At 28.1% G+C, this 27,226-nt stretch overlaps 1 protein-coding gene and 1 long non-coding RNA gene across 6 annotated transcripts in view; one reads left to right on the top strand and one right to left on the bottom strand.

The window, feature by feature from the left end:
- LOC107452618 (uncharacterized) overlaps nucleotides 1-27,226 on the top strand; it is a 211,602-nt gene that overhangs the window by 175,925 nt on the left and 8,451 nt on the right. Inside the window, exons 10-17 of the mRNA XM_016069153.4 lie at nucleotides 6,626-6,766; nucleotides 18,002-18,067; nucleotides 19,915-20,058; nucleotides 20,150-20,221; nucleotides 20,704-21,005; nucleotides 21,920-22,102; nucleotides 22,197-22,435; nucleotides 26,183-26,704. Coding sequence (XP_015924639.3) covers nucleotides 6,626-6,766; nucleotides 18,002-18,067; nucleotides 19,915-20,058; nucleotides 20,150-20,221; nucleotides 20,704-21,005; nucleotides 21,920-22,102; nucleotides 22,197-22,435; nucleotides 26,183-26,704 — 1,669 coding nt within the window. The remainder of the gene's footprint in view (nucleotides 1-6,625; nucleotides 6,767-18,001; nucleotides 18,068-19,914; nucleotides 20,059-20,149; nucleotides 20,222-20,703; nucleotides 21,006-21,919; nucleotides 22,103-22,196; nucleotides 22,436-26,182; nucleotides 26,705-27,226) is intronic.
- The window catches only part of LOC107452619 (uncharacterized), a 42,690-nt gene continuing 36,559 nt past the window's right edge, over nucleotides 21,096-27,226 (bottom strand). For 2 of the 5 annotated variants that reach the window (XR_011638286.2, XR_011638287.2), the window contains exon 8: nucleotides 21,096-22,420. This is a non-coding gene — a long non-coding RNA (uncharacterized LOC107452619). Of the gene's footprint in view, nucleotides 22,421-22,582; nucleotides 22,645-24,708; nucleotides 24,787-27,226 lie in introns of all 5 variants that reach the window. The other 3 variants (XR_011638288.2, XR_011638289.2, XR_011638290.2) reach the window with 3 other exon arrangements.

Below are 27,226 nucleotides of genomic sequence, written 5' to 3'. Positions count from 1 at the left end.
AAATCATATAATTTAAATTGTGATTAAAATTGCGATTTAAATCACTTGATTTTTTATAGAAAAAAAATCATTCATTTAAATCAACAGCAAATTTTTTTTTGAAAAAAAGCTAATTTAAGTAGAAAATATTTTACTGAATATATAATTATAATTTATAAATATATTATTTTGGTTGTGTATTTTTTAATTCTAATTTCCCTTGTAATAAAATTTTTGTTAAAAGAATTAAGGAAAAGGAGATGTATATAGAATATTATATTTATAGACTAATAAATTAAAAAAACTGAAAGTGGATAAGAGAGACATGAAACTTTAAACTTATTTTTCATTAGCTGTATTCATATTACTTTAGAGGTAATAAAAATGTTTCAATTATAACCATTTAGTTTTGTGTTTATTTAAATGCAAGCGATTTTGCTTTTAAAACTTGTTAAATATGAAGTTAATGTACAGTGTACAAAATAAAAAATAGACCACCCTGAATAATTTTTGATCGTATGATCGGATCCTCACGAAAATCCGATCATTAGATCAAAAGTTATTCAGGTTGGTTCGTTTGTTATCTTGCCCATTGTACTACATCAATAATAAAGAAAAAAAATTTCTACTCGTAGTAACTTAGAATATTTTTTTTCAATAATGATTCCTGATCTAAACTTACTTACTCTTTGTTGGATACATGATTGACAAATTGCTTTCCTGTCTTTTAAAATTTTAGGATGTTGAGCTTGAGTAAAAATAAACATTTAATTTATTCAGGTATTAGTTTTTAAGGATTAAATAGTAATTTAAACTATTTTAGTTTGAAATATTTCCTGTTTCAACTATAATACTGTTTTAATTTATTACTAGTATATTTTAACAAATATTTTGGATAGTAAATGTTAAAAAAAATCAAGAAGTCTTATTTAAATCTAAAAAGCAGATTCGATTCAAATCAAACCTGATTTTTTTTTCTAAAAAAATCATGATTTCTTGCCAACCCTGCTTCAAAATATATAGGGATCAAAAGTATTTTCACAATAGTATGTCTTAAATACTGGAAGCGAGATTTATTATTCTGCCCTAAAAGATTTTTGTTCAATTTTTAATCGATTTTTTAAATTTTTATCCAGGAAAAAAAGAAGAGAGTCAGGCTTCCTTTATGTTATTATTTTTTTTGTTGCGTTTTACTTCATATCTAGGAAATTAAAAAAAAATGCAATAAGAATACAATTACAATGCAATTAAATTTTGAACAAACGATTATTTTTAGTAATTGTTTATTGAAGTTTAATCAGTTAAAAGATGTTTTATGAATCAAAATGAATAAAAATAGTCCAAAGAAGTGATTAAAAAGCAAATGAAGAATTTACTTTTCAACTTAGTTTACAATCTGCTACTAAGTTGTCAACTGCACATGAAAAGATTTTGTGAATCTGCCAAAAAAGATTTTGACTGATAGAATTCCAGCTAGCCCCATCTGCTCCATAAATTAATTTTTTCAGGGGGTTACAACTAACTTGTACAAGGTGAATCAATAAACAATACAAGACACAAATCCTATTCTAAACAATGTTCGCCATTTTCACACTGTCTATCGTTTCAGAAATAAACAGTTCTTAAATCGATAGTAAAACATTTATTCTCCCTGTATTCTGATATGTTTTCCTGAAATAAATAGCATTGAAATTGATTACAGAAAGATTTTATTAATATGCATTCAATTTAACAATTGGTTATTGTAAAGTTAATACTTAAAAGTTTCTGTAAACTGATATACTTAGCTAGAACACTTCCTAAAATTTCAGAATGTTTGGATACTATCTGTTAATTCATAGAGAAGAGTAGAAATTCCATCCTCGTGAATTACTTTTGGCCCATTTCACTCGGAATAAATTATTTAGGGTTGAATTAAAACTGTGGTACTCACTATATTATTTTATAAATAAAGTATGAGTTTCTCATTTCTAACGACCAAAGTATTCTTAAGATTACATTTTATAGTTTAGGTTAATCATTATTATTATAACATTATAGTTAACTTAAACTTAGTATTACATTACCAGTAAAGATATAATTCTTTATTAAAATCTAATAAAAAGTGTTTTATGCTTTTTATTGTTTATTATATAAATATAAATCAAGTTTAAATGAAAGGAAACAGTTGGCGCCTTTTATTGAGATGTATTTCATAAGTATAAGCCAAATATAAATATAAAGTTCATTTTGCTTCTATTGATATAGGATATAAGAATAAATCAAATTTAAATACGAAGTACTTAACACATTGTATATCTAACAGTTTTATAAATTATAATCAAATTTAAATCTGAAATTTTTTATGCCTTTCATTGATGGTTGCATTATGGCTCCTCTAGAAAAGTTATAATCAAATTTAAGTCTGAAATTTATTATGTTTTTTATTAATGACCGTTTTATAAGTTTTTAATACCTTCTACTCATACTTATTTAATAAGTTATAATCAAATTTAAGTCTGAAATTTTTTATGCCTTTCATTGATATCCGTTTTATAAGTTTTTTATACCTCCTACTGATACTTATTTAATAAGTAATAATCAAATTTAAATAAAATTTTCGCCACTGGACATTTTTCATTGCAATTAGGTCATCAAGTGAAATACAATAAACTGACTTTGCTAATAAATTTGAAATATTTTGGATATTTAAGGAAAGCATTATATGTCAATATTTATAGGGGTTTAATTCAAATCTTATTTTTATTTTTTTATTGTTTCCCTCTAACAACTCCTCTAGAAAAAGTGCAAACTTCTGGTAAATGTTTTGAAGACATTTACAGATCATAAAGCTAAGAACCGATTTGCTTTAATTTTTTAAAGATATCTCAAATTTTATGTTGCTTTATTTCGTTTTTAATTAAAATTTTTTCAACTAACAAAAAATTCCTGAATCAATAAAAAAGTTTGCACATTGCGCTATGAAAATATACAAAACACAGAAAATTTCAAACTGCTGTATACCAAATAAAGCCAATAATATCTTACCGAAATTTGATCACAACCTTCTAAAATAATTGTGTTAATAGTTCACAATCGCCCTTCTTACCTCCATAAGTAGAGTTTGCATCATCGTACACTCATCTTAAATGTTTTGAACATACAAGTTTATAGTTCTTTCCGAATCATTCTCTCTAAGGATATTATTTTATTTTATCTTATATTATACTGCCATCAATGCAGCAAGTGAACCCAAACTAGATAACAAGGGAACTCCTAGATCAAGTAATGAGGCAAACTCACCTTCGTTAAAGAATTTTTGATGCAACTCACCAGCATTCGCGTTATACTGAGAGGAAAACCATAAAAAATTTTCATGATGAGTCAAGGAAATTCTGACCTATCCCTTGAAATACACTGGTGCAAAAAATTAAGAGAATTTACAGACTTGGTCCATTATCTCTAGAACTACGGGACAGATTTTAATGAAATTTGGTATATGTATACATTGATACAATACAAAACAAATAACCATTCAACAATTGTAATACACACGCATGATTGTGCGTAACACTCGTTGGAGTTGGAAGGTATGAAACAGCGGTTGCATAAGAAACAAACAAAATGTGTTGTTATGGTCTCCTCTTACAAATATACAGGGCTTGCAGCGTAATTTCATACTTGAAATAAGGCAGTTTATCATTTCCTGTGGCAAATGGCCTGAATTGTCCTGCGGCAATTTCATACCTTCCGACTCCAATGAGTGCTATGCACGATCATGCGTGTGCATTGCAATTTTTAAAAAGTTATTTGTTTTGTATTGTATCAATGTATGTTCATATCAAACCTCATTAAAATCAGCCCAGTAGTTCTTGAGATAATCGACCAAGTATGCAAATTCTCTTAATTTCGTACACCAGTGTATTTTATGTCAGAACTGTAGACAATGCAAACCGAGAACGGTAGCCGTTAAAGCCATCACTGGAATTTGAACATGAATTACTATATTGGGAAGAGAGCACTCTATCCCCTAAGCCATCCTGGTCTGTACGGATATAATTTTGCTTTATTTTATAGAACAGCCAACTCAATTCTGAGTTTACGTCTATCACTGCTCAACTTCGTAGCCGTGTAATTTTGAGCCCATGGTAGCTCAGGTAGCCCATGGTAGCCCAATCCAGAAGACCAGGGAACTCCTGGATCGAGGATCGGGACAAACTAACCTTCGTGGAGGACTTTTTGATGGAACTAACCCGTATTTGCGGTACCACGAAAACCTCCCACGATTAGGTCGACAGCAAGGGGACTCTAATCCATGATCCATCTACCATGGGGGATATTTTACGTCAGCAGTGTGGCTGGTGAGAGCCGGGTGTAGAATTCATATCAATCAGTCATCGCTGGCATTCGAACTAGGGTCATCTCCTTGGGAGTCGAGAGCTCCACCCCCTGAGCTACCATGGCTCAATACTGATATAATTTTATTTTTATCGCCGTCTTTGAACCGCGAACCCAATTTTGAGTTTACGACTACCAATATTCAACTCGGTAACCTTGTGATTTTGAACCTTTTCCAGAAGACAAGGGAGCTCCTGGATCAAGCATTGAGACAAACTAGCTTTCAAGGAGGACTTCTTTTAAAAAATGAAGTTGATGCTTCAGCTTATTTCTGTTCCTAGTAGAGGGCACCAAAAATCAGACAAGATAGGGCAAATAATATAATTACTAAACTTTAAGGCTCTAGATCTGAAAATGAACAAAAATGTAGTTGTCCCACTATTCAAATAAAGCTTTCATGTAATCCATTGATTTTATCTTTATTTTTATTTCGTCACTATGATGATTTTAGCTTTCAAAGTAACTTAAACATTTTCCGTTCGTGGTGAGTGTTTGCTCAAAAGAACGGAATGGTTTTATAGATATTCGTAAATATTTCTTTTACGAGTACTCAATCTTTATAAATGTGTTTATTTGTTACAGAATACATAAAAAGCTAGGCTTATTTTTCCCCTCTATAAATGGGTATAAACTATGAAATAGTATGCAAATATTGCGTGCCTGATATTCACAGACATCAGGCGATGTTTTTCATTTTCAAATATTCGATTATCCGATGTAGGACTAATAAAACCTCGAATCTATATTTTACAATATTAAGTTTAGTTTGTCCAGCTTCTTGTATGTAGCATAGATTTTTAAAATATCAAAATGCGCCTGAGAAAAAACGTTGAAAACATAAGTTTTCTAGGAAGTAAAAAAAAAAAAAAAATTAATGCGTAGAAATGAGTTTTGAAATAATCTGCTCTTCAAAAACGAAAAAAGAAATTCTATTTATAATTTACAGGTAAAACTTATGTGAGAAATAGTATAATTTTAATAACAGATTATATGTGATAAATTACATATGAAAGAAACTATTAAGAACAAATATTATAACAAGACGTTATACCTGTTCCAATTGAAGCACTTGTGGGAATACAGTAATGTGCTATACTTTTTCCAAACTAGACATTTTTACATTAAACTGTTCCTCAGCATTGATTGCAGATAGCTATTTCTTTACAAGTTTCCCAAATTTCCACTAGATAATATCACAATACACAGAAACATATAGTTGCTTTAATAGAAATGGTGGAGTTTTTTTGCCAAATATGCTCTTATGAAAAACTTGAAAAGGTGGCTTATCATTAAATTGCCCTAAGCCCCTGAACTAAATTCGGTAGGAAAATTTAATAACGGAAGAACGCGCTACGTAATATTTTAAAAACACTCAATTCTTTGTGTTGAGCAGCGGTGGGTCAGGGGATAGAGCGCTATGAGGTGACCCAGGTTTATATTCCAGCGGTGATTGATTGATACGAATTCCGATCCCGGAGCGCACCAACCGCAGTGCTGACATAAAATATCCTCAGAAGTATTTAGATGGAGCATGGGTTAGAAACCCCTTGACGTCGAGCTAACCGTGGGAGTCTTTCCCCTTATAGTATCGCTTAGTTCCAGCTAAAAGTCCTCCACGAAGGCCAGTTTGTCCCAATGCTTGATTAAGGAGTTTCCTTGTCTTCAAGGTTGGGTTCAAAATTACAAGGCTATTGAGTTGAACATTAGTAGTCGTAAACTCAGAATTGGGTTGGCTGTTCAACACCCGTTATAAAAGGAAATAAAATTCTTCATGTTTAAGAACAGTTTAAATCATTAGACAATTAGTCATGCTGCCAAGCTTTTGAATAATGCGGTTTTACTACACAATTAGAAAATTTAGAATAAATTGAAACATCATATCATTCACATTTGAGGAAGTTAAATGTTCTATTAGAGGTTATTTGCAGGTTATTTAGAAGTTATTTGCATAAATGGCTAAAAGTGTCGATTTTCTGAGAATGAGTAAAAAAAATTCGTTTCTTAAAATAAAATCTTTCTTATTTCGTTACAATTTTAGAGCTTATTTTCTCAAACTCACTTAAAAGCTATTTGATACTTTAATTAACTCATTATTTTAATTATCTCTATTGCCTCACAGAATTTTTCCCATCTCTGTATCCTTTTTTTCCCTTAATTTACCAGCGAATTTAAATACATCAATACACTCAGGAGCAGCATCGTATTTAAAAAACTATTTCCATAAATTTGATACCTAATATTTAAATTTTTTTTTTCTTTTTTTCGTTAGGACGTTATCAGAAGTGAAGTATCTTGAAGATTTTCCAGACATCATGGGAACAACTTCATTGCAACATTTAAGAATTGATAGGTCAAATTTAAATACTGTGCCTCCTGAATTTTGCACCATTGTACCCTCCTTAAGAAGCTTGTAAGTATTCAATTTTATTATTTTTGTAGATGTTGACAAAATCTTTTTTCAACAATAGGCTCATTCTTGCCTTTTATTTATTTGATTTTTATAAATTCCGCCCTTTTTTTTAAAAAAAAATTTTCGTCATTAAATATTTTTTCACTTAAATAAATCTATTTTAGCCGCTTTGCATGTAATTTTTAATGTATTATAATTAAATAGCGGTTTTTTTTAACCCTTGCTGCAAAATTTTTATTAAACATATTTTTCATACATTTTTTTTCATTGTTTTTTTTATTAATTTAGGTCAAAATGAGTGAAAAATATTATAGTTAGCATTTTAATAATTTCTGGCTATGAAATACCACATGACACACCGGTGCTTTTTTTTTTTTTTTTTTGCATGAAAGGTGAAATCTTCATAACACTGCTCACTTCCAAACGATAATTTCTCAAATTTGTCCTTATTTGCAGTAATTTAAATCGATGAAGAAAAGTTATTCATCATTGAAATTTCTTTAGCTTACAAAATCAATTATTGATAAATTCTTGAATATGAATGAAAAAAAATTTATAACTACTTTTTTAGATTTTATATCGTAGTACAAATATAATTCTGATAATCTAACAGATTTTTTTGTAATTATTAGACTGTTTTTTGGAATCAAAAAATTCTAAAATATACTTTTGCTTGTAATTAGAGCATCAGAAAAAATAGTTATAAAAGGTCACTGGTCTGCCATCTGCGTCAAAAGGTTTAAAAAAAAAGGTAGATTTAATTCATTAAAAATAACACCATAATTTTTTAAAATTTCCAGTATAAATTTTTTTAAGCCTTGAAAAACAATTTAATTCTCTGAATTTAATTTTTGAAAAAATTAAATTCTCCTCTTACTAAGGGTGAACTTTCCTATTCTCCAACTGAAATCCTATTTTTTAGAGATAAAAGATCAAATGCTTGCACAAAATTTTTAAGGTTAAATTTTTATACAATCGGTCGTTCGACTATCAATTTATGTAAGGTCCATTAATAAAAATATTCAATTCTTTGTTGGTTACTTCCCTTTGCCCCTAAAACCATACATTTTTCTTTTTTCTCTTTAGAATTTCCAGTATACATTTTCATATTTATATTATAAGTTAGTGTGGTGAAAGCTTTGAAGACATGCGCCGCAAAATATAGTTAGATTGTAAGATATGCTTTCCTAATTTAAAAATGAATTGATAAGCTGCCAAACAAGTTTTTCTAGGTTTCCAAACATTGATAGTCGAAATAATTAAGAGAAAAAAACTTTTTTTTTTCCTTTAGTGAATTGGAAAAATAAACCTACGTTTAATTTGTATAAAAGAAAAACTCCTTGAGCTAAATCGGTCAATATAAATGATTTTCCTTCCATTTTTATTAAAAGGATTTATGTAATTTCTTTTTTGAGACCTTTAACGAAATATTTCGAATATTACGAAATATACGACGAAATATTACGAATATGATGCAAATGACACTATTATAATTATTGCATTTTTTTACAATAATTTTTAGAAAAAGAACTTTAAATTTTTATTGATTTCAAAATTTTGCATGATTTATTTATTTTTTTTAATTTAATTTCTTCTTAATTGAAAAAATATAATAAAACTATACGGAAGCTTTGGAAGATCCATTTTAACAATTCGCTGCCTCCTTCTCCTCCTCTTCTTCGAACCCTAAAATAAAAACAAATAATTAAAAAAATTATTCTCTAGAAAAGTTGTTAGAAAATAAGGAATTAGATATTTTGTTGTGTAAATTCTATGTAAATTCTTACTATTAACTTTCCATAATTATTTAATAATAAATTAATTAATGATAACAATTTTTTTATTAATTTAAGTAATTTTGAAATTATTATTAATTTATTAATTAATAATAAGTTCTGATAAATTTCGAAGAAAAGTCTATAATAATATTAAAAATATGTATTTTTTTACATTTAAAAAGAAAAATTTAAAATAGGATTGAAATATAAATAAGCAAAAATGTATTTAAATGACAGGTGAAATAACAAAAAATAAATAAATAAACATAAGGAAATTAGTATCTCGAAAGGAAAATTTTTAGCATCTCGAAAGGAAAATTTTTAGCATTCAACAAATCAACTTTTTCCTCATTTCATAAATGTTAACTTTATCATTTGTTTTTCTTCTCTGCTGTACCAAAGTAAAAGACTTGTGGTGCCATCTATAAGAATAATTTAGTACTTCTCAATGCCACTTAATAATGAAAGCGAAACAATTTTTTATAAAATATACTATATTTATCTACTTAAATTAATTTTTTCCCATTCAAGTTTTCCACAAAAAAATATATATAAAGATAATTAATTGACCATTTTAAATAAAGTTGTACATGAAACTCAATTACTATAAGCTGCATTTTTTAGATTAGAAGCTATTTTTTTTTTTCTTTATAAACTAATAGTAGAGTTTTCAGTTGTTATTATTATAAGTAACTGTATTTTTTTGTAAAACAACAGCAATTAGGTAAAATGGAATCCTATGGAACAAAAAATCCTGTGATGAAATGGACCAACTTTTGTGCGGAATACTTGTTTCCTGATTTGATTTTAATTAACGAAAGAATAGTGATACTTATGATAAAAATGCCCTTTTTTTTTAATATTATTTGTACTAACGAATTTTATTTTTAGAAAAATACACTGTGGAATTATTTTCATATTTAATCAATAAAGTTATTTTTATTAAAAAATTGTGTGGCACAATTTTACGTAAATTATATATTTTACCTAATTTCACTCTGAATTTAACCCATTAATACCTAGTATCTATTTCTGAGACTGTTCTTAAATGGTTCTTAATATACGCACGTTGTTCCGCATCGACCACCCTTAATGTATATTTTTAAAATCTTTGTCAGTAATTTAGACAAACATATCTGCACAATAATGCTTGCAAGTTAATGCACAGTTGAGAGGGGGAATAACGCTATCGAAAGCTGTCATATCACAATTGAGGAAGGCGGGTGTACGAAACACCAAAATCTCTTTGGTTACTGGGATAACTAAAAAGAAATTAATAGACGATTATTAGAATCACCTGCAACAAACAGGTTTTGACGTATTTTAAACCAGTGTTCCTCAACAGTGATTCGTCAGATTTTGATTGTGTTTTTGGTTTATTCCTCACATAAATTTTAATCTGTAATCCCCAATGTGCATATATGTCTCATTTTTTGGAAAGGATTCTAAACATATTAAGGATCATCGGTGAAGATCATCCAGTTTTTATCTTCTTCTTGGCACTATAACCTAGAACAGGCCCAGGGTCATCCCAACGAGTTTTTTTTTCCTCTGTCGGAGTCCATCAAATTCATATTAAGATTGTTTTTCGAAGGCTCTGTAGTCGCATGAATTGATGCGAAATAATATATTACAGTAGGGAACCGATTATCCGGAACGATCGGGACCATCGCTATTCCGGATAACTGATTTTTCCGGTTTCCGTTTTTTTATTGTTAAGCCCAACTAAAAAAAATAAATATTTGGAAATAATCTTAAAAAGAAGAAAAAATGATGAAGTAATACACTAATAATTATTTCCAAAATGATGGTAAGGTAAAAATCTTTCAAAAAAGAAAGAAAAGTCCTAAAATCTTAAGAGGAAAAAAAAAAAAATTTAAAAATTGCGGGAAAATTTATCGAATTTCGTTCCGGTTTTTTGGTTTTCCGGTTTTTTGATTTCCGGATAACGGGTTCTGTACTGTATTTTCATAACTGATGTGGTCCCGCAGTGGTCTAATTGTTAAAACACGGTTCCCAGTAGAACACCGAAATCAAGTGTAACTGGATGCTTTCAGTAAGCGGGTGGGTAACCACTTTGATCAGCCTGCTTAGGGACCGAGGGAGCGCGGTATTGGTCCTCGTTAAACTGTTTTACCGTAAAGTGCTCGACTTCGCGCGGAGGAACCATCCCCTCTGCAGAGGATCAAAATTGTGATGGCATGTTTTGGAATCATCCATTTGGAATCATCCCAACCGTCGGTAATAACCCATTGTGCGACGTAAGTAAAATACCTACCATAACTGATGTGAATTTGCAACAGTTACGTATGACTTATAGGTAAAGTTTAGGTCATTCGGAAAATAGCGTAAAATGTCAATATGGAATACAGTCGCAATTTTGAGAAAAATTTTTAATTTTTTTTTTTTTTAATTTTTCCTTCAAGAAATTAAGAATTGACCAATTAACTAATTAATACCTAGCGTCCTTGTTTGATAACATTTTTTTCAAAAGAGAAAAATTGGTAGAAAATTATTTTATTTTGAATTAACAAACATGCCTGTCAAAAACAAAATTTTTTTATTTGGATCTGTAAACATGTGAGTGAATCATTAACGGAAAGTGTTGTAGTCTGATCTAGAGTAATTATTTGTCACCCAGCTCACAGTGGACCAGCATCCAAGGTGTTGTGGCCAAAATCAGTATTTCAATAAAATTTGTTTCAAAATCTGGTAAATTGAATTCATAGTTGAAATTTTGAAATACACTAAAAATACCCACAAAAAACAAAATGGCGGCTGAAATATGGCGAGTAAAATTTAAAAAAATAATATAGTACGTTTAAATAATTAAATATAGCGATGAAAATATAATAATTTTCGTAATTTTATATTAAAAATGAAAAGCAAATTATATTTCCGAAGTAATATTACAAAATAACGCGAATTAAATACAAAATAACGCGAAAACATGAAAAAAAAACATAATTTTTGTTCTTCGGTATATTTAGTTCACCTTTGCAATACGTGCAAAATGGGGCAGGTTTTTTCGAAAGAAGAAATATCAAAGACAACAAAAAAAAAAGTTTAGCTAATTACCTCATGGAAATTTTTGGAGCTAAGTTTTGAAAGTCATCCAAACAATGTAAAATGTCAAATGATAAGATATAAACTATAAGTTTGTCAAGAGTATTAACTAATCCAACAAATTGAAAAATTGTACTATAATTTCAGACTAATTACTCTGATAAAAATGTAACAGTAATGTGAAATTCCTATATATATTTCTGAAATAAAAATTTAAAAATTACATTAAAAAAAAAAATTTACATATTTTTCATTACATTGTACTCTCGTCGGTCCAAAAAGTAAATTATAATGTCTGGAATGATTATGAATACTCAATTTGGGCTACATTAAAACTGCCTAAACATATTTTAGTTGAAAATTTAATTTTTGATCATGCCAAAGATCATGATCTTCTGGCCCACAGTGCAGCGGAGGAATTTTCCATTCATTTCATGTAATTGGTTTTTGTAACAGATATCATTTGCTATCTGTTGGTGATCATTTCATATTTTTCAGACAAGTGCTACAGCAGTGGTTCCCAATTATTTTTTCCAACTGTAAAACCCTAAATGAACCACCTTCCTTCGGCGGAATCCCGACTATATAAATTAAATATATAAAGACAATTAAGGATGTACTAAAAACTAAAAGACTGCTTTATTTTGAAAATATTTAATAAGATGTTACAGAGACCGGGATAGCCTGGTTGGTAGGACACTGGGCCCATGTCCAAGAGTTCGTGGGTTCGATTCCCGCCAGCCAGACTCCCAGGGAAGTAAATGGTAAATGGTGAACGTTAAATCTGTCGAGTCGTAAAGTCCTCCATGTTCCCATAAAAAAAAAACAATACCTCTGGCTGATCCAGGAGTTTCCTTGTCTTCTGGTTTGGTTCAAAATTGCAAGGTTACGGAGTTGAACATTAGTAATCGTAAACTAAAACCCAAAATTGGGTCGGCTGTTCAACGACGGATAAAATAAAATAAAAGGTTACATCATTATAGGTTAATATTCGTGAAAGGTGTTAAAAAAGACGCAAACGCGAATCGGTTCCACCAAAAAGACCTCCATGAAGGCAAATTTCTCCCAATACTTGATCCAGGAGTTCCCTAGTCTTCCGGATTGGGTTCAAAATTACAAAGCTACGGAGTTGAACATTAGTAGTCGTAAACCCTAAAATATTGTACCGGTTGGTCAACGACGGTTATAAAATAAAATAAGAGGAATGGGGGCCGTGGTGGCTCAGGGGATAGAGAGTACGCTTCCCAATGAGGTGCCCGGAATCGAATCCCAGAAATGGCTGGTCGATATAAATTCCGCATCCGGCTGGCACCGAACTCAGTGCTGACGTTAAAATATCCTTAGTGGTAGACGGATCATGGGTCCCCTTGCCGTTAGGCTAACCGTGGAAGGTTTTCGTAGTTTTCCTCTCAATGTAACGCAAATGAGCGTTAGTTTCATCAAAAAGTCCTCCGCAATGGCAAATTACGCCGAGTTCTTGATACAGGAGTTCCCTTGTCTTCTGGATTGGGTTCAAAATTACAAAGCTACGGAGTCTAACATTAGTAGTCGTAAACCAGAAATTCCAATCAATTAAGGAATAAAATTTCATCATCAATAATTTTAAATAAGCTTTTATGACCGACAGTTGAATTTACTATCTTGAAGCTGAATCTAGTCAAGTTATTAAGTTGTTTTTGGTGTCTATGCATAACCTAAAAATGAATAATATAATCCGAATTATGATTTTCGTTGAAATGAAGATTAAAAAGAACTGCTATAAACGCTATTATTAATTGTTTGTTGATAAATATTTCATCATAATGAATTTATTTATTTTATTTTCATTTGATAAAAGCGATTAAGAATATTAATGCAATTTTTATACATGCCTGTTTTTTTCATAATTTATTCAATTCATTATCAGAAAAATAATGCAATTTTTAAAAGAAATTTTGTCCTTTCTTTTTCACTGGCATTTTACTTCTTAAATAATTAACAACCGAAATATTAAGTAAATAATAGATAATTGATTGGATCTAAATGCTTAAAAACTATTAAAAAAATATTCTAACTCTCGGAACCCCTTTAACTCTTCCACGGAAACCTAGGGTTCCGCGGAACACCACTTGGGAACAGCTGTACTAGAGAACTCTTTTAGTTGCTGAGTAACTTCTTTTAATCAATTTAATTGGATAGTAAAACCTTAGAGTAATTGCATTTGATTACAGAACTAAATAAGTACCAAAATATTATTACCTTTTATAATAAATATCAATTTTAAAAAAGATAGTGATTTATTTTTTTAGGCCTAACGCAATTAAAAAAGTGTATGCTTGTTGAACCTTGAACCAGTTTCTGTATTGCACCTTCGATCGATTCATGTGCAACGTGTTCAGTTAGCACAAATATATTTCACAGAATTCATTTACAAAAAAGTATATTAATAAGAAAACGTTTAATGTATTTCCCACAAAATTTGAATAATTTATTACATTCTGCTTAAAAAATAAAAGTTAAAATCGGTCAAAGTTTTATTGTAATTTATATATTTTCTTCATTAACATAACATAATTAATAATAATAACATTATTAACAAATGAATAACAACAAATTAACATAATTGTACACTTTACCATTAATACAATTGTATGTACACCTTATATAAAAAAATTAAAAGTAAAATTGGTACAAAGTTTCAATATTAATTATATATTTACTTCATTAACATAATTATTTAATAATAACATGGCATCATAATTAACAACAAATTAATGCCTTAACATAATTGATAACTAATTAATAATTACATAATAAATTTATTATTAATAATCTTATTATTAATTTTATAAGTTAAATAATATAAGTGAAATGTATTCGAAATTTAAAAACACATAGAAACAAAAATTGCATCTTTCTCACGCTTTATTATATTTTTTGTAAATAAATTTTCTTGAGAATTCTTCGTAGTACATAGAAATATGAGCAGTAAAACTCAGATTTTAAAATGAAATGCGATAAAAATATTTTAACTAACAAATTTAACCGCGTATTTTAACTAAAATTCAACATCAAAAATGTAATCTTGCAAAAGATTACGAAATTTAAAATGAAACTTCTTAAAAGTATTCTCACTGCTCAACTTTGCTTACGTAGTTGGTCCCATGACGACGAACTTACTTGTTGAAGAAATTTTATATCTTAAAAGAAATCATAAATTTTAATAACTACATAGCTCTGTTCACTAATAATTTCTATTTTAAACGAAACTTCTGATGTTTTAAAACATTATTTTATTTTAAGCAAATACTTTTATTAAGTAAGACTTTTCCCTCCTTTTGAAAAGTTCCAAACATTTTTATTAAAATTAAAACACTGAACTTACGGGAAAAAAATTTTAAAGACTAGATAATGTTAAATAGCTTCATATTTTAGTAAATTAATTAATAGTCGTTGAATTAAAACAAGAAATCACTATATACATAATTATGTTTTTCATAATTTTTTTAGACTTTTTTCTTCGTAATTTTTTCTATTTTTAATGAGAAAATTTGGCATTGTTTCACGATAAGCTTATACAGTGCACAAAAATTGAACACCCTGTATAACTTTTGATCTTATGATCGGATTTTTACTCACTAAAACTCAATCTTAATGGTTTGAGAACATAACTTTAAGTATGCTTATTAATTAGATCAGACGATATATGAATATACGAAATCAGACACAAAAACGAAATTATTGAGCACACTTATTGTGTATTTCGCTTATCTCTAGAATTTAAGTTAATCGAAAAGCTTTTGCGCACAATTATAAAATTTATTTCTCCAAATGTAATTCCAAATAAATAATAAATTTAATTTTTGGTAATTATTTTGGTATGGTTTATAATAGTCAAAAAAATGTGAATTGTAAAGTGCACAAATTTTTACTCTTTAATTGGACAGACTATTCGACTGATTCCGTTCAAATTTTGTAATTCGTTACATACTTTGAAATAAATAAAAATCTTTGCAGCTTGCAATTCAAAATTTTTCGACAAGTATTAAATAGATTAATAAATTATCATTAAAATTCCTTTTGTACATGGAAATATATTTGGATAAACTAATTTTATAATTGGGAACAAAACTTTTTCGATGCGTAAAAAGGAAAAAAAAGTTTACGAGACATCGCGTAACACACAAAAAGACAACATTAAAATAATAATGATAAAGACCAAACTAATTTATCAGAATGTGGCTACTCCCCCCACCCTCCGCATTTTTAGGTACGTAAATTTGTTTTAAAAAAATTATGATTATTCTGAAAAAATAACGTTTTTGTATTCGATTTCGAAATTTAAAATTTTATCAGCACTAATTAATTAGCATATTTAAAGTAAGGGTCTCAAACCATTAAAATTAAGTCTTAGTACTGTAAAAACCTGATCATTAGAACAAAAATTATTCTGGGTGTGTATTGTACTACAATAGATATGTGCAATTAATTTTAAAAGGATTTCTCAACATCAAAAAGATTTTTCAATATGAAAACAAACTGCCTATTTAATAGATGCAAACAGTTCGGAATAAACTAAGTAGCTGAATGCAACTTACAAAGGAAATACAGGAAATTTTTTTTTAAAAAGTCATGGCTTGGCAGACCAATTATAAATTTGCTCATTATCTAATGCAAGCTTTAGATGCCATCTTGAATTTACTGAGGCGATAGAGTCAGAGAGGGAAAGAAATTAAATATGGGGAGAGAGGTATTGTTTCCCATGCATTTTTGTGATTAATTGAATTATATCAAAACCAAACCTATAGGACTAATAACATACAAGCTATAAAAGTTTTATGTATAAAAAGTTCAAATTTTTGACATTTACCTATTTACACACCTAACGTAGATAAACAAGTGACATATTGTTTCCCATGTATTTTTTAAGTTAAAACAAAAAATCCAAGTTGATAGAACTAATAGTTTCGAAGTTATAAGGGTATAATTTATAAATTCATCTAGGTCAAAAATTATACTCTTTACACAAAAAAATCTAAATAACGTCAAGACTGTAAGTCCTATCAAATTAGTTTTGATCTTATTTGATTTAGTGTAACTAAATATGAATGAAACAATTCCTCGCTTGTCTAGCTAGCGCTGTCAGGAACATAAAGCATTTAAATCAATAGTTTATCCACTTGTTTTTAGCCCTATTTAATTCGTCGCAAGAAAGTACAAAGGATACAATATTTCACGCGTCTTAACAGGAATGTCAATTGCTTAAATAAGTGTTAAGTCGAAAATTGTGCTTTTATATATATTATACACACTAAAAACTTATAACTACATATATTTTATGTTTTTAGTTTCAAAACCACCTCAATTTAAATTTTTATTCTATTATTTATCAGTTGTATTTAAAATTCTTCTTGGTCTTCCTTTGCTATTTTGATCCAAAATAGCTTTTGACTTTCTTTTTTTGTAATTTATTTAAATTTTCTACTAGCCTTCCTTTTTGAATGTTTAAATACACCTTACAATTGAAACAAATACTGCGAAATTTTTATTAAAAATATACATTTTTTTGGTTGATTATCTTGTTTCATTATGATCCCACCGAATATATATTTTTAGAATCCTTGTTAAAAATAAAGTAAAAAATTTTACACTACACAGATACTGTAAATGAATGTTAAGCGAGGGGGGGAAACAAAAATACTTTTGAAATCTAACGCATCATGAACGAGGAAGGCGTAACTAAAAAAATCTAAATCCATTTTATTACAGCAGGAAACAGAAAAGAACTGAAAGATGATTATTAGAAGCATCTCTAATTCAAGCAGGCGATCAAACAAGTTTAGTGTTTATCATTCTGTCCCCCCTTTTTTTTACTAAATATTAATGCTCTACTCCTAATGTTTTTACTTTTTCTACAAATATTAAGTACATACTTACTAAATAGTCTGCATATTTTGAGTAACCTTTGTTCACACAAAAAAATATGTACTATTGCTATTTAATTTCAAAATTAGCAAAAACAGATTCAATACAAAGCATTATTTTTATTGATATAGAAATATATATAAGAAGAGGGAAACTATCTTAAATCACCATAAACTTCAATTCTGATCAAAAATATTTATCAAATTCCAACACCTTGTTCATAGATATACTTCTCCTCTATAATTCTCATGAATTGATAGAGCTGGTTTAAATGCCGTTCAGCCGGAGTTGTAAAAAAAAGCATTCTAAACAGAAATATAACTGCTACTTATTTTTTAAAGTTTTAATCACCCTATCTGTAAAGAATAACTCCTTTTCCCCGATCTCAATAATAATTGATCTATTTTATTTAATCAAAAAAATATTAATGAGTGAATAATCTATTTCATTAACCATTTTGTGATTCTTTTACTTAATTTTTTTTCAGAAATTTGAAGTCAAATAAACTGGCAGAAATACCTGTGCTTCATGAGTGCAAAGAGCTACGACTAATGTAAGTAATTCACAATTGCAAAATGTCTTGTGTATTTGTTTATCTTAATTTAACAATTGGAAAATTCATGTTGATTGATCTTAAATGAGTTTATTTATTTTGAAAAATTAATCATGATTTAACTTTTCGTGCTTCCTTTTAATTTTTTGAAAAAGGATTGTGCATTAGGATTAATAACATCATTAACAAAAAATGTAATAAAATTATAATGTTGACCAAAAGTCTTAAATATATATCATGCAACAATTTGGTAAGAAAATATTACTTCATTGTAAAACCAAATACTTAACAGTGAAATATATAACTTTAAGAGAATAAATTTTTTTGTTAACTTCATTAAAAAAAATTTTATAATTTCTTCCTAGCTACTGAAGTGAATCAATAACTGCCTCTGCAAGTTGAACAGCTGACAAAAATTTATCAAACTTCCATTTTTTAAAAAGAAAATAAGAGAAATTTAAATTTTGAGGCATTTAATGGTTTATAAAAATATATCTCCAAATAAAATGTGAACATTTAAAGAAATTCTTCAACTAGTTCCTAATTTACTTTATAAATGAAAAAAAAAAATGAAAGTGATTCAGTTTCTTGCTTTTTTATAACACCTGTAGGGTAGTAGTAAGAGTACTTACTACAAAGAAAAATTTTGTTAAAATTCGAATTAATGTCATCAACTAATATAAATGATTCTTTAATCTAAATTCAAAAAGTATTTTAATGTACCCTTACTAGAAATAAATGGCCCATTGAAGGGTTAAATCTGTTTTTGTTTCATTCAACAAATCATCTAATAGTCTTTTTAATAAAAATTCATTCGGGTTCAAACACAAAATGTACCTAAAATCAATTATTCAAGATTTTGTCCAAAAAGAAATTATAAAGAAGTATCAGTCAACAACAGAATCCTATGTCGAAATGTAGAGTACTCATATGAACTTTCTGTTTGACAAGCTTGCCTAGTAAGTTCTTAAGAACCCCACAATTTTTTTTTACATTATACTGCAAAATTCTCATGGAAGTTGCTGTTAAGCAATTGTTTTTCTTAAAATATAGTAATCTGTATCCAAATGATTTTGATGTCACAATAGAAACACAAAGTTAGATAGTTTTCTAATTAAGCAATATCTTATCTCAATGCAACATGATTTTCAAATCATGAATTAGGGAGACAATTTTTTCCTTGTAACAAAATTGTAAATATCTACATGAATTTTGAATAAGAAATAATATTTAAATTTTAATTATGAATTCTAGATAATTGGTTCCAATAAAATCGAACTGGCTGATAACCTTTTGACATTCTATTAGGTTTTATTTTGCTACTATTCATGAACATTTAATTTAGCTTTATAGAAAAACTTAGATTAACATGCTTTTCTAATCTCTTTTAAACGAGAGCACTTTTAATAGCGTATTACTACTTAAATAGTTCAAGGTTACCTGGGTTCAAAATAGCTTCATTTCGTTTTCTTTTTTTAACACACTGGCGGTTTAGTAAAACGGCAAAATTGTGAGGATGTTTCTCCTCTATACACTATTGCCCTATATAATAACATGGAAAAACCGGTTTTGCTATGAGAAGACTGCAGTTTAAAATACAACTTTTTATGTGCAGAACCGTCAGTGGGTTAAAAACATTTAAAAATATGTTTTCTACTTATAAAAAAAATTATTAAAAAAAAATTATTCAAGAATTATAAGAACTTTCATAGACCTAAAATATTTTAAACTGAAAATCCCTTAAATAAAAACTTTCAAAAATAAACATTTACCCTATTTTAAAATATTTATTTTAATTATAATAGAAAGATTATTGCTCATCCAAAAAATAACCGATATATTTTCAGAGATCTAAGCTACAACAATATCATAGCTGTAGAAGAAAACACATTTACAAACCAGAAGAACCTAATCGATCTTTTTCTGAGTCATAATTTGATTTCAGAAATATTAATGAATAGTTTTGAAGGCCTTACAAACCTACAAGTTCTGTAAGTTTTAATCATTTTTTTAAGCTTATTGAAACTTTTTTCAAATTTTTTTTTTATCTTAACTACTTTATTTTCCAATATATATTTTTAGAGATTTAGAAAGCAATGAAATAGAGAAAATTCATCCTGAAGCTTTCACTTACTTTAAGGATCTCAGAGATTTGTAAGCAGAAAATTTTCCACATTTGTTCCTTTATTTTTTTTTTCTGTACCATTTGTTCCAAATTTACTTTCATGTTTTTTTAATTTTAAAATTCCCTACTTCAAATAGTTTTTCTAAATATTATTTTTGTATGTGGGTTACAAATTATCATTAGCATATCAAAGTTAAAATTTAAAAAGTAATAAAAAAATGGCATTTAAAATTCCATCAAGAAGCTAATGTATGCAATTATATATATATAATTATTACATAAATAGTTAATATAACTATTTTAACAAGTATTAACTTAAAATTACTAATAAGTGAATAATGTAAAAATTCACAGCAAAATTTATTTAATACCATTAAAACTAAATTACTAACAGTGCCTATGCGTAAAGATTCATAAATATTGTTCTCAGGTGAATAAAATATATCATAAAATATTTATCATTTTTCAGATAAAAAAATAATTTATGCTGAAAATTGTTTAACTTTTGCAGAAACCTTGGTGCCAATAAATTTCCTAAGCTTCCTACAAAAGGACTACAAAATTTGAGACAACTGAAAACCTTTAACAATCGAGAACTTAAAGAATTTCCACCAGTTCAAACCTTTCCTCGCATAAACACTTTAGCTCTATCATATGCTTATCACTGCTGTGCGTTCATAGCATCATCAAGTCACACAAGCACTTCGCCAAGACCTACAACCACTTTACAAGAAACTATAGTTTGGCTTTCAAAAGATGATGTTGATATGGCATCATGGAATTCCAACATCAGTGATATATGGCCTGGATCAGGTGATTAAATATAAATATGGTGACATTTAAAATAAGGTTTTGAAACTTTATGTTTAAAATATAAGTAGCATAAAATAAATTGCAATAAAATTTATAACTTACTATAATCACAACTTTAATTGCTTTTTATTTACAAATAATTCACATTTTGCAATGTACAAAACATAATTATTTAATATTTATTTAATTCACAACAAAACACTGCATAATTTTTTTTTTTAAATAAATATATTTTTTCGAAGAATATTTATAAAATTTATCATCTCCTAGCAGGAAATTAGTTTTAAATATAAAAATATCGAAAGTGATTGATATCAAATGATCAAAATAAAACATTAATTTTTTTAATCTGAAAATGAAATGAAAAGTAATGTCTATATATCTGGTAAATTTTCCAACTAATTAATTTCCAATTCTTGCATAAAAACGTAATTTAAAAAAAAGTATTCAATTCTTCAAACTTTGGGATTGAGAAAAATTGTAAGTGGTACTTTTTAGTGTCATTCATCATTTATGTAAACGAAAAATTACTATTAATAATGTTGCATTGTTAGCAAAAAGGGACAACCTGAATAACTTAGATCTAATAATATTTTGCAAGCATGACATTTTAATATTTTTAAGGGCACATTTTAAACATATTATAAAAATAATGCATCTTTCAGAATAGACTTAATATAATGCCCCATGTCCGCAAATGGGCTTGATGACTAATAATTAATGCAACATTGAGATGTAATTTTTTTTATCCTTTCTATTAAAATCTTTAACAGCTTTAGAAAGTTCATAACAAAGACCTACATATTTTAATGCTTTTGACACAAAAAGTATTGGGAAAAATGTTTTCTTTTTAACAAAATTAAATTTTATAGATTCATTAATTTAGAAATAAAAGTTAATTTTTCATTTTGAAGGTAATTTTTCAACCAAATTTGAAGAATTTGCAAATCAGCTTTGGAAAACATTTGGAAGAGACTACACCATACCTGACAATTTAGCACAATATGCAGAAGAATATTTTGAAGATTACAAATCTGCTTTAAACAATGAAGAAAATCTTCTAGCTAAATTCGCTCTGCAATGTTTACCTGAACCAGGTATATTTTCATAACAAACTACATTTTATTGTTTAAAAAGAGAATTGCACTTTCTTATAATAACCAATATATTACATTCAATACATTGTTTTAGGTCCTTTTATGCCATGTGAAGATCTATTTGGACTGTGGAGTCTCAGATGTGGAATTTGGGTAGTGTTTTTGCTAGCTCTGCTCGGTAATGGAATCGTTGTGATTGTTCTTATAGTCGGGCGAAGCAAGATGGACGTTCCACGCTTTTTGGTGTGCAACTTGGCCATGGCAGATTTCTTTATGGGCGTTTATTTGGGGATGTTGGCTGTTGTCGATGCTTCAACCCTAGGAGAGTTCAAGGTTTTTAAGTGTTGACTTTTTTATTTAAAAAAATCCCAATTGTGTTTATGATTTTGCTTTTAAAGACAAATAATAAAAGTTCTTTCTATTAGTTAAACAATTAAGCATCTCAGCTTAAGTAAATATCAGCAACTTTTTTTAACTCACCTTATTCAAAAACTTTAATGGATAAACAAGTGTCCTGTAACTGACCATAAAATGTTTTGAAACTAAAAAATGGGAATATTCTAAATATAACTAGTAAGCTCTTTTAATACATATATTTCACATGGTATATTTAAATCTAATATAAATAAGAAAATATTTAAGAGATATTTTTAAAAGAATAAGGTTTTTTCACCTGTTATTTTAATTTTTCCAGGTTTTACCAAGTTTCCCATCAAATGCTAGCAGTTTATAATTAATAATTTACAAAATAATTTTAACAAAACAAAATAAATTAGCTTTGACATATTATAGTTTTTTTCATATTTCTTCAATAATTAACATTTTGCAAAATGTATCAATTAAAGCAATGCAAAACCTTTATTATATCATTACAGTTTCAGCAACTTCAGATGCATTAGGATTTAATGCTAAAGGTTTTAAAAAGTTTCTGACATTCATCTAATAAATTGTTATTATGTGATAGTTTAAATTACGGTTATAAGTTCTCTATTGACTCGACAGTCTTTTGTGGACCACAGCCTTCTTTAGAATTGTTTCTCCTTCTGTTCATTCCTTCACCAATTCCTTTTAATTGCTGATTTTCAGTGTTTTTAAATTCACATTAAAGCAGTCTACCAACCTCAATCTGGACCTACCTCTAATATGGATACAAATGGTTTAAAATTAAAGACTCAAAATGTTAAAGAGGAGGGGTCTATTCAACAGAAATGTCCAGCATTTTTAATGTGATCTGTCTTTCTATTCAGCTCAATACGTATTTATTGTACTTGTGCTTCTATAAAGCACTGCATTAGAATCCTTCCTAAAAAATTTCTCTCCAAGATAGCTTGTCCATTTTCTTGTGATTTTGTCATTGCCCAGATTTCTGAACCATACACGAGAAAAATCTAATGTTCGTTTTATATAACATGATGGTTACCTTTTTTACTAATTTAGAGTGTAGAAAATTCTTAATCCATTAAGACAACGATTAACATGGACAATGTGTCATTGTATCTGGGCGTCAAATTTTTCAAGGTAGTTAAAGTGATCACAAGTTCATATTTGTGATATTCAATAAGTAAGTAATCAAAGTTTACTATTGTCCTAACGTTACTTGGTGTCTCCCCAATTAACTGTCCGGATTCAGAGACCCTATAAGTAGTTTCACTGAAGCTGTTATAGATCACTGGGTCCCTTATTATAAATAAATTATGCAAATTAATGATAATTTTATAAAAAGTTATCTGACGTTTATTTTTCTATCATTTAGTATTCCACAAATACTTTGATAACCAATTTTAGTGTGTTTGATAAAGTAGTTTCATCGAAAACAAAATTATAAAAATAGAGGTCATATGGATTGGAGCTATAAAGGTTTCAAATTCTTAAAAGTTAGAGTACAGTGCTAAAAAAAGAATCACCGTATATAGCTTTTGATCTAATGATCAGATCTTTACATTCTAAGACTCAATCTTAATGGTTTGAGGAGGTGACCTCAAGTACGCTAATTAGTGCTGATGATATTTTAAATAATGAAATCAGATACAAAAATATACTTTCTCCAACTAAACATTTTTATGGTAGATTTCTGACTTCCAAAGTATAGGTGGTAACCACAATCAAGGAAACATGGTCCCAATAGTTTGGTCAGGAGAGCTGTTCAAAGTATAAACTCATATTATAATTTTAATTTTTGCGTATTTCACCATATTTTGAAAACTTTTTAAGCAAATTGTAAAATTTGCACACAATTATAGAATTTATTTACCTAAAAATAATTCTATGCAAAAAAAAATTTTTGAAAATATTTATTATACTTTGTCGAAACAATTTTCAATTTTAGGGTACATAATTTTTTACGTCGTTTTAAAGAATGTTTTTTTAAATGGAAAAACACAAAATTAGAGTAAACTCAGTCTAACAGATCCTGAGAAATTTCATTTTATATATAAGACTTTTTAAAAATATGACAAAATGTGAAGATCTGATCATTAGATTAAAAATTATTCACCATGATCCATATATATATATATATATATATATATATATATTACTCCATGACGCCGACAACTCAGTCAAGCCACCATCTTATTTCTACTTAGAATCATCATCCTACTACCCACCTTAAGGAACTACCTCATTGACCTTATCACAAGATGAAGGGGTAAAGGGCCGTTCCGGCCTCAGGCACCCCGAACAACCTAACAGAACAGAATATATATATATATAGAGAGAGAGAGAGAGCAATATTTCTTTAAAGCAGAAATCCTTGAAAAATTTTTAATTAAAACTGTTATCACAATTCTAAAGATTTAATATTTCCTTTTCAAATGCTTCACAAATCTCACACAAAGCTTGTTTACACATTAATGTTAATGAAAATATTTCTCATGTGTTCATATAATATCAAAAAAAATTCAATTAATCCATCAAAATTCACCATAAAAACACGTTTTTGGATTTTTTTCAATGATTTTCATCTTTTTACATCAATATATTATTCACTGTTGGCTGGTGTTTGTCCTGCTTCCTTTAAAGTTTAACCACCTAATTTTTAAAAGTTGCAGTTGAAAGGAAAAGAATCTTTTAATGTAAAATTCTAATTTCAGCAGCTTCAAGTAATTTTAAAGGAATTGGTTTATGGCTTTTCAATTTCCTTTTTGACACTGATAAGAGCATCTTTTTAAGGCAGGAGGAAAAAATAATTTTAAGAATCTAGAAAAAATAAAATTTCTTACAAGATTAAGTGATTGAGGAAAATTTCAAACATAAGTATACAAACACCATCTCTTGATGAGGTCTGAAAATTTTCATCCTCTCGTATCATAATTTGTACAAAATTTAAAAGGAAAAACCTTTCTAACTGTGCTTTTAGTTTTGATATTTAGCATTTTCAAATGATTGTGCAAGAAGAAAAATGTGGTTACCATCACAATAATTTTTGGAGATTAATGCTAGTATAAGCTTTTAAAAATGTAACTATTTCATTTTCACGGTGAAACTTAAGATGTTATATTATAAAAAAATGTTAGGTCAAAAGTTGTATTTTAATTTATCTCAATCATTAAAAAATTTAAGTTGCTTAAAGACAAAATCCTTAAAAAGTATCGTGAATATAATTTGGTTTCTTAAACTTAAGGTTGCAATGATCTCACAGTTTAACACTTTAAAAAGTGGTAACTGGAAAGATGTTGAAAGATATAAAAACTGAGGAAGGCATCTTTTTATTTATTGCACTTTATAATATTCCTTTCTTTTTCTTCTAAAATTGAAAAAACTTTTCAAAATTAAAAGACAGCATTAATGATTAAAACGTGCTCCTCTATTTGTTTATTTTTAATAAAATTACAAATAATATATATTATGAATATTTCATTCGAATAAAACTATACCTCAAAAAAAAAGGTTAATCATTCTTGCTGGCAAAATAGAGAAATGAGTTAAATAAAAAAAATTATGACTTATTAAATTAACTGAAAATTTTTGTATTTTTCTTAGCAGGTTGTCTGCAACTGAATTTATTAATGTTATTGGTATGCAGAATAATTTTTGTTTTATATTTGTTTATTTACTATTTTTCCATCATATTATTTTTAGGTATCTGCAATAAAATGGCAAACCTCCATTGGTTGTCAAGTTGCTGGATTCCTTGGAGTTTTAAGTACCGAGCTGTCAGTGTTTACACTCTCTGTTATTACACTTGAAAGGAATTATGCTATCACCCATGCCATGCACTTGAACAAAAGATTATCTCTCCGTCATGCAGGCTACATAATGTTTATTGGTTGGTCATTTGCTGGTGCCATGGCAGCATTGCCATTATTTGGTGTCAGTGACTATAGAAAGTTTGCCATTTGCCTTCCCTTTGAAACTGAAGATGTTTGGTCATTGACTTATGTTGTGTTCCTTATTTTGATTAATGGAGTAGCCTTTTTAATCCTCATGGGTTGTTATTTAAAAATGTACTGTGCCATTAGGGGCTCTCAAGCCTGGAACTCAAATGACTCTCGAATTGCGAGAAGAATGGCTCTACTGGTATTCACTGACTTCATATGTTGGGCTCCAATTGCTTTTTTTAGCTTGACTGCTGTATGTGGAATACAACTTATATCATTGGAGGTAATAATTTGAATGTATAACTATTTCTTTTTTCTGGAGTATCGATCATAACTTGGCAAAAAAACAAGAACACCATTACATTTAGGAATTTTTATGTAAATGATAGAAGCACCTTTACTTTTTTTTTTCAATTTTCTTCAACATTACTTTTTAAATATTATAATATTTTTGTTACATTTTACCTCACCAAGAGAAGTACTTGGCATTAATATGAACTTTCAATAATTTGCGACATTAAGAGACCCATATCAGCAGCTTCATAATTTATATCTTTCTCAGAATACAACATGAAAACTATTCTTTTTTATTTGATCCAAACTATAAATCAATTAACTTTATTAATTTTAGCTAATAGAATGTTCAAAATAAAAAATCAAACTTTTGTATAGCTTTTGATTTAAAAATTAGATTTTCATGTTCTAAAATATAATCTTAATGGCCCAAAGGTTTAAACCTTGCAGAAATTAAATTATAAAATTACACAAGAACAGTAAGATTGTTAAGAAAAATGTATTTTCTTTA

This window comes from Parasteatoda tepidariorum, chromosome 11 (assembly GCF_982258835.1).
Source record: "Parasteatoda tepidariorum strain Cologne lab strain chromosome 11, Ptep-v5.0, whole genome shotgun sequence".
NCBI lineage: Eukaryota > Metazoa > Arthropoda > Arachnida > Araneae > Theridiidae > Parasteatoda > Parasteatoda tepidariorum.
Note: the sequence above shows the minus strand (reverse complement) of the source record. Positions and strands in the feature narration are given on the sequence as shown.